This window comes from Gossypium hirsutum, chromosome A06 (assembly GCF_007990345.1).
Source record: "Gossypium hirsutum isolate 1008001.06 chromosome A06, Gossypium_hirsutum_v2.1, whole genome shotgun sequence".
NCBI classification, from domain to species: domain Eukaryota; kingdom Viridiplantae; phylum Streptophyta; class Magnoliopsida; order Malvales; family Malvaceae; genus Gossypium; species Gossypium hirsutum.
This window is the reverse complement of record NC_053429.1, coordinates 121583479-121592569: the sequence shown is the minus strand read 5'-3', so window position 1 is coordinate 121592569 and position 9091 is coordinate 121583479. Positions and strand designations below refer to the sequence as shown.

The 9091-nt window shown below is 34.6% G+C and overlaps 1 protein-coding gene across 1 annotated transcript; it reads left to right on the top strand.

The window, feature by feature from the left end:
* The first annotated feature begins 3168 nt into the window (after window positions 1-3168).
* On the top strand, window positions 3169-3617 carry LOC107963113 (uncharacterized). Its single transcript, XM_016899700.1, has 2 exons — window positions 3169-3468; window positions 3558-3617. The coding sequence occupies exons 1-2, from the start codon at window positions 3169-3171 to the stop codon at window positions 3615-3617; spliced, it is 360 nt and encodes a 119-aa protein (XP_016755189.1).
* The last annotated feature ends 5474 nt before the right edge of the window (window positions 3618-9091 follow it).

The following is a 9091-nucleotide window of genomic DNA, read 5'->3' as shown; positions in this document are numbered from 1 at the left end:
TGATCCTTTTAGAGCATATATCTTTCTTGCTCTCTGATTTTATTGGTTATGAGCGTGTCAAGATTGATTTGTTTTTCTAGAACTTGCATTGATTATACATGTCGAGAGCACACCTTTGATTTGATATTAGAAAATGATAAAGGCACTTAGGTTTTAGCCATGTACCCCATAAAAAGCCTACCCTCATAATTAACCCTTAGTAAACCCCTTTCATCTTAACAAACTTTTTTTTACTTTACCATAAATTTTAACCCCTATATCATACTTTTTGATTCATTGAGAATTTTTTCCATTTTATTGATTCCCATTTTTGTCAAGATTTGATTTGGTTAATTTTCTAACTATGTTCTTTCATTCAAATTATATTATTCTCTCTTATACTTGTACTTGTTCTTAAAACATACATACATACATACATACATACATACATACATATTAGTATTAATTCTTTGTTTTTGAGCTTTAGTATTTAAATCCATATTCTGAAAAGAAGCTCATGTTTATTCAATTGAAGTCAGTTATTTTTTTTTAGTTAGGTAATTTATCAATTTAATCTTGATTCTAACCATCTTTTTCAGCCTTTATCCACACATTTAACCTAAAACCCCGTTACAACCCTTCAAAAACCTTTTGATTTGTGTATCATCTCATTTACAGTGGAGGAAATTTGATTTTCATGCAAGTCTATGTTAATAACTTTTCATGTTTGACTAATGAGTGCTTAATCATTGAACCTTAAACACATTGAGTGATTTGAGTGAATCTTTAGTAAGAATGTCAACTCTTGTCAATTTGGAATTAAAGATAATTACTTAGACAAATGGGGGTGCCTATAATTTTATGATTAAAATGCTCAACTTTGACTATTTGAAAATTTAATATTCTTTTAGTTAAATTTTTAATGTATGGTTACTTGTGAATTATTTAGAACATTACTGATAAGAATTATAAGTTGAGAAGAATTTATTTTGATTGTGAGTTGAGGATTTTGCTTGGGGACAACCAAATGCTTAAGTGTGGGGATATTTGATAAACTATAATTTATACATATTTTTACCCCATGCTTGGCATATTTATGAATGATTTTCCTTGGTTTTAGTGAATTCGATGCTCCTAAACCTTTAATTTCATGTTTTATAATCAGGAGAGCTTAGGATAGCAAAAAGAGCAAGAAACGGGCCAAAAACGGACAAATTGGGCCTAAATCAGTGTTTTACATGGCCTAAGCACGTCCATACGGGTAAAACACATGCCCGTATAAGGCACACGGGCAGGCCACACGCCCGTGTGTCATGGCCGTGTTAACATTAATCCAAGTCAGAATTGCATACGGTTTGAGCACTTGCACACAGGCGTGCCACACGGTTGTGTCCCTGTCGAGCCCAAGTCTAGTTCTACTCGGAAAAGGACACTTTTGAGGGTTTTGAAGCATTCTAAAGCCTATATAAACACCCTAGAAGAGGATGAGGGGGGACACGCAGAGTTGGAGGTAGAAAATATTCGAGAACTGCCATTGGAATCAGCTCGGAGCCAGGATTTACATCAAGACTGAAGATTTCCATCCAATTTCCTAAAAGTTCTTTGGGTTTCTTTATGTTTTGTTCTTTTCCAAACTTTGAGATGTTTTCCATTATTATTATGAACTAAACTCCCTAAAATACCTAAGGGAGATGAAACCTAAGATGAATCTTATTACTCTTTGATTTATATGATAAATACTTGTTCTTATTCTTAATTGTGAGTCTTAATTTTTGCTTTAATTTTCCATGATATTAATTCAGGTTTTTGATGTGCTTATTCTATGGAGCAAAAGTCAAAGTCCCTGTTTAAGAGTAGATCAATCATAATTAAGCAGAGTTGCATGCAATCCTAGAGATAAGACGACATAAATATGTCAGATTAGAGTCAAATCTAATTAGGGAATCCATAGATCAAGTTAATGCGACAATAGGGGTTTTAATTAGAAAGAGATTTCAATTAATCAACCTAGAGTCAGTTGTTTTTAGTTTCGAAAGGGAGGTTAACAGAAATTAGGGATTCCTACGGAATAAGTCAAGTGAATAAATTGTCTAAGTCAAAGGTAATAAGTGAAGTCTAGGTGGATTCTTTCTTGGGTATTGTCTTCTCCATTGGTTTTTCTAAAGTATTTTCCAACTTTCATCTCTGTAGTAATCTTAGTTAAATTAGAAAATTATTTTAGTTTAAGAACACCATTTAATTCTTAGGTTAGATAATAAAAATATAGTAATTACTAGTACTTTTAGTCTTTATGGATACGATATTTCCGGTCTCACCATAACGGTACTACTGTTCGATAGGTGTGCTTGCCTTAAGTCAAATTTTTAATTAGTTTCACGACCATTAGAATCACTCGGTATATAGATTTGACATCGGAAACACTGAACACCCTTATTATTCAGCCTAAAATCTGAGGTACCACCACTCTTAATATGACGAAATCGCAAACCCAGAGACTCATCCCCCAACTATTTATCCCAAATTTGATCAATCTAAGTTGACTTAACTTGCAAATCAGCTAACAAACTCCCATCCTCAAACAGACTAAGTCGAGCGAACATCGCTTTCAAATCAAAATTCAAAATCAGAATAAAAAATTATGTATAATTGTACAAAATCAAAATTCATGTATCAAATTTTATATTGGACCAAAACTCATGTGTAGTTTTTATGACTTTCTATCATTGAATATATACAAAATAAAATAATATTCTTAATTAAAACAAAATATATATTATATTACAAAATTAAACCAATGATTTGTCTCAATTATTATAGGTAAATTTCCAGGTCACTTGCCTTTTTTAATATTTTATTTTAAGTATAAGTATGACGTAAAAATCTAATGTGGATTTGTTTCATTAATGGTCTATATATTGGTTTTGGCTCACCACTTACTTTTTAACCTTATTTGAGAATAATTGTATAACCAATAGAATAAACCAAATCTTTTTATAAAAAAAAATATGCTCAAAGAATTTAGAAAAAAATGATTTAATACCATAAGGGATAAATGCAAAAGAAAAGAGGAAAATGAGAGGCAAGTTTGCAAAATTGCAAAATTAACAACCCTAGCTGGGGCTATATATAGATGATGAGAAATGAGAAGGTTCATACAAAATAATAAGCATTGTAGGTTTTAGCACAGAGATGGAGGGGGAGAGTGGTGAGTCGAGCTCCAGCTCGAGGAAGAGGAAGTGGGAGAGACCACCACCAGTAGTAGCAGCAACAACACATCAGCAACAAGCTAAGGAGCAGTCGCCATTGACACTAGCCAACTTGAAGGTGGTGAAAGAGCAGGATGAGAAATGGGGCAATAGGATGTCACTGAGTGTCTTCGTCAAGTATTTTGACAACACCGATGCTCCCTATGACTGGTTGCTCCCTGGATGGGTTGTTGAAGAGCGTTATGTTCCATCTGGTCGTAAGGGCCTTGGTAGGATCTATAAGGTATATCAAACCACCATTGTTTCCTTCATACTCCATACAATTATGCAAATATTAAGATGATAATAATGATGGTGGTGATGTTGATGCAGTATCACTATGATCCAACTAGTCATATGTACTACTCCAACCATGAAGTCTTGTTTGAGTAGAAGAAAATGAACATCATTTTCCTTGATACTTAATTATAATTAATCAAAGGTGAAAATCCCATGGAACCGAACACACGCACACACAGAGAAAAACCCAATTTTATTTGGCTTATATATATAAATTATCTTTCTTTTTTCATTATTTTTTTGGGTTAATTAAATTGTAGGGTTTCTCTCTTAAACATGTTAGAGTTATGAAGATGTTGAACTGGAACAAGAACTTGAAGACTATATATAATATTTAAAAATTATGTGTCGAAGTAAAATTTTTGTAGTAGTTTTCTTTTTCTTGTGTTTCAAATCCTTTGTATCTCCAACATATGATGAAAAATAAACATTGAATAAATTAAATAAAATTTGTTTAAGTTATAAACTCAACTGCTCTTTTGATTATCATCTATTAAGATTGATTGATTTTTCTAAATTCCCAAGAAAAAGGTAAAGGTGAAATCAAGCATTTTTAGTGAAAGGTGAGATATATATTTTTTAAATGGAGGGAAAAATAAAAAGGGTTAAATATAAAATCTATGATACTAATGATGGTTAATTTGAAAAACCGAGACTCTGAACTGCTAGACAAATGCGAGTATTCATTGTTTTATTATTTAATTTGTCGTACTATCTATTTGCACAGGTTTTCTTATGAATGAACTCACACGAATCATCATAGTTCACTCCCTCATTTATTTCCATCCTTAGAGATAACTCACCAGGCTAGGACGAGGACGCGACATCCGAAGGGTCTATGCTCAGTTTTTACTTAAAGAATTATTTAGGCTCAATACTTGGCTTTTTTCCTTTTTTTTATTAGTAAAAGATTGTACTATTTTATTCCAAACTGTGGCATAGGACTTAGGGTTTGAGTTTTTATGTTAAATGACATTGATTTAAATTTTAGGATATCAAGTTATGATTATTAATTTGTTATGATGAACCCCAGTTTTTATTAAAAACAAATAAATCTCATTTTTTGCTGCCAAGTTGCAGTGAAGATTTTGAGTACTAAATAAATTGGTATTTATCTAAGTTTCCTACTAAATTAAACAAATGTTTTAAAATAACTATTTTAAAAATTCTGATAGCTTACTGGATCATTTTAGTAGCTAATGTGATCTTTTGAGTTCGGGCCTAACGTGTAGGCCGAGTTGGGAAGGTTAGAAGAAGTAAGATTAAGAAGGCAATTATACTTCTCAATACTTAAGTGGACGTGTAAGTGGAAAAATGTATAAATATGTGATATAAAATTTTAATTTAATTAATTAAATTATAAAACAAATCATAAAATAAAGAAAATGATAAAGAACATGGTGGAATGAGTAAGAAGATTTCATCTTCTTCAAGCCTTCAAACCGAGTAGGAGAGAAATTGAATAGATTTAGATTAGTTGTTACTATAAGGACTAAATTAAATAGCTTTGAAAATGTTGTATATTAATACAATAGTGAAATTGAATCTATATTGTGATGAACTATTCTACCACATGTGTGAATCAATGATTTAATGATATAAATGAAATTGAAAAATGATTACCCTATTAATTGTTCGAGAAAAGTAATTAATCTGGTTTTACCGACCAGCGCTGGGCGTAACATACTACTTCGAATTTGCCTGAAAAATTAATAGGGTAACCATTTCTCAATTGGAATTGAGATACCAAATCAATGATTTGATAATGAGATTATGATATGAATTGAGTTACCAAAGTTTTCATTTCTTTTGAATTGCTATTTATGTCAAGTAATTGATCTAGTTTAGTGGTTAAGTGTGCTATTGTGGGTGTGTGAGGTTCTGTGTTTGATTCTCTTGCTTGGAAGTTTTATTGTTTTTGTCTCAATCCCTATTTTGATCATCTTTCTTATCTTTTATTTTTTGTGAATTGTTAACAAGAACGAGCTTGCTGATTGAGCGGTAAGGTCTTAGCTATACTCCCAAATTATCGTTCCTGTCCTCCACTTTCCACTCTTGCCTTCCCTCATGTCCTTTACTCTCCAACTTCCCCTTTTACCCTCATTTTGTTTCCAATTTTCTATTTACTGAGGCTTTTCCTTGCTGACACCTTTCCTTCTGGTTTTCTTTCCCTTTTACTACATTTTCATATTTTTCCATTGGAAAACCTTAGTTTTATTGCCTTTTCCCTACTTTGATCCATCTTTTATCGCTCCCCTTTTACTACAGTTTTATTTTCTCCCTTATTTTTTATGTGGTGTCGTCGTTGCTATTGTGCCATCTTCTGTGTTGGATATCAATCAAGTAGTGAGTATTTCCCGTCTAGGTGTGAGTATCATATATTCTTTTTCTTCCTTATTGTATGTTATGTATCCTTCCTTCATGTTAAGCATGGGTGGCTTTGTTTAGGTCTATATCTTCTATTGTAATCATTTTTGGGATTTCTGTAGGTAAAGATCGTGTGACGATTACTCCTCTGGTGAGTTAAGTACTTTAGGAGGCACTTTTTCTTCTTGTAAGTATCTAAATGTTCCAGTTTGTAGACTGGTTGTGCGTACTGTTGCAAGGGCCAAATGCCTAATGCTTTGGGCCTAATGGTCGATTTGAGCAACGGTTTTTTAAGTTGTGTTCAACTTAGGTAGCTATGTTGATTGATTAAGTTTCAGTGTCGTACGCAGATCTAAAAGTGATACATTGGTTATGTAACACCCTAAACCTGGCCTAGAAGTTTAGACCAAATTTCGGATGTCATATTGATCACTGAAGTGATTAAAGTAAAATTTTAGTCATAAAACCTCAGTTATCAAATCCCAATATTCAATGCCAAGTAATATAGTTCAAAACATTTGATACCACAGTATTTAAACAAAAATTACAATCCAAATCCATTTACATAAACTTAGATATAAAGAAATGCTTTATTTACCAGTTAAAGAAAAAGATGATGCTTCTGGGACTTTCGACTTGCCGAGTCTAGCCGTAGAGAACAGAAGTGTACCTGAAAAGGAAACACTAAGAGGGGTGAGCTACTCAAGCTCAGTGTGATTCCGAATCAAGACAAATCACAGAAGTACAAAATTCAAATCAGTAGCACATCAGATTTTCAATTACCCACAGCGTTAGAAAGCACACTTGGAACTAACGTCCCAACAGAACTTAAAAATCAGAGCACACCAAGTTCACACAAATGCTCAGCACAAATGCTGTTCAAACGATAGAAAATAGTTAACAAATCTTACAGTCAGAACCCACAGACAGATGCTATAACGCCTCAAATTTTGTGCCTAGAAGTATTGGGTCTTGAGCATAAGGACAATGAAAAGTTCGCACATATGTAGTTAGTTGTGCGATTAAGTGAAAGAATGGGCCTGCTGGTTTGGTGGTGAAGTGAATGTTTGTGTACCCTGAGGTTCTAGGTTCAAACCTTCTTGTGGGCGTTTTGTGGAACTATTTTTAATTTTTTTAATTGATAATTTAGTTTAAGTTTTTAATTGATGAGAATTTATACTTTTTCATTTATTTTTATTTTTATTTTTATTCTTTACTTTTTTGGGTTTTCACGTTTTCTTTATCTCCTCTTTTCTCTCCCTATTATTTTTCTACTTTTTTTTTAAAAGTGATTCAAAAAGAATGTGTTGTCTTCAATTGCTGGAAGTTCGCTCGTCGTCGAAGTAGGTGTGGGTTCCCAACCTTTTTCCTTTTTAATTGCAAATCCAAATTCGACTTTGTGAATAGTCGATGGAGGATGGAATATCGTTGTTTTTATGCTTGAAATGTGTAGGATTTTGCATATTTTTTATCTAATGTGATTTGGGAAGTGTTCTCAGGGCTGGAAATAGTGTTTTTAGGGCTATTTCAGAGAGGATTCGTGGCTTTTTCGACGGCCACACAGGCACGTGCCTAGGCACACAACCGTGTGGATTTGGGAATAAGGTTTCAGCCAATTTTGGATGTCACATGGCCTAGCCATACGACCGTGTGATTGATTTAGGAAATTAAGGCTTCTACACGGGCGTGTGTTTCAGGACACGTGGCCGTGTGTCTGATTTAGGGCCTAGGGATTAAACACGGGCGTGTGTTACGAGACACACAGCCATGACTGATGGCTACATTGGTGTGTGACACCTTCACACGGCCATGTCTACCCTACACCTAATATAAGTGATATTGAACAGTGAGTTACATGGCCTGTTTACACGGCCATGCCCCTGCACCACACGGGCGTGTGTCTCTATCACACGGCCATGTGTTACCCCCTCACATGGGCGTTTAAATCCCCACACGGCCAGGATTACTCCACACAACCGGAGCACATGGACGTGTGGCCCAAACTTGCCAAATTCTGAATTTAAGTCAATTTGATTACAATCGCGAATCAATATGTTCATACTTTCAACTAAGATTGACTGAGGGTAATCGTTACTCTGAATTGGGTTGGATTTGTATGATACTCGTGTTTGATTGCACGAATAATCTGTTACTGATATGGAATACATGAGTGTACATCTTTCTGACTGACTAAATGTGATTGACCATTTTTAAATGACTGCTTCTGAGTGACTATCTGGAATTGTATTCTGAGTTGGTACATTTGCATTCATACATTTGCATACATCCATTTGCATAAACCATTTTGGGGTTGGGATATACCACACGTACGTTAGCTACGCTACATACTTTCATTTGATCTATCAGTTCATATTGCATGTCTGTACCGCGGTTCACCGCATTGCACAATACAGCCTATACGCTAGCTTTGCTGCGTAATTTACGTGACTGGAAGTTTATCTGCATACTGATAGCTTGAATTCTCAGAGGGTCGAGGGTAGTCCGAATACCCTGAGGGTTTTGGAAAATGCTAAGGATCATCGTTGCCGGGTAACCCGGGATAACATCATATGGAGTGTAGGGTTGGATGGGCTTTTCGAGGTCCTACTTGGAGTGTAGGGATGGGTGGGTTGATTAAATCCCTATAGTAAGTGCAGGGTTGGATGGAGAGGTGTGTTGGCTAGATGGGTAGGTGCATTTTGTAACTCATCTGTACTCACATGCATTTCATTGAATCTGATTGACTAGATGTATTACTGTGGATGAATTGATTGTACTATGGTCTGGTATGTCTGATTGACTATTTGCGAACGACTGATTGATTGAAAGGCACTTGTTCCTAAGAGGATTTTGTATATATGGTTGCTACTATCTGACTGGATAGTTACCAAGAGGGACTAGGGCCCCAACTGAGAACTGTTACTGACTCTGGAATAGGGCTTAGGCCTAGTTTGTGACTACTGGGAATTACCGTTATTGTGTCTGAAAAAGCCATATGACTGTAAAGTTACATATGGTCTGTGTTTGTTTTAGTCGGTCTGTAAGTATGTTCTATTTTCAAACTGCTTCTAAATTCTTGATTTCCCTTCTGTAGTTTTAATTGGTTTGATCTCACACTGAGCTCGAGTAGCTCACCCCCTCTTCGATTTTCCCTTTCAGGTACAGTTCTAGATTTAGATGCTAGACTCAATACGCGGAGG

Coding starts and splice junctions, on each gene's coding strand:
- LOC107963113 (XM_016899700.1), top strand. CDS start 3,169: ATGGAGGGGGAGAGTGGTGAGTCGAGCTCCAGCTCGAGGAAGAGGAAG. Junction 3,469..3,557: donor GCCTTGGTAGGATCTATAAG/GTATATCAAACC, acceptor ATGTTGATGCAG/TATCACTATGATCCAACTAG.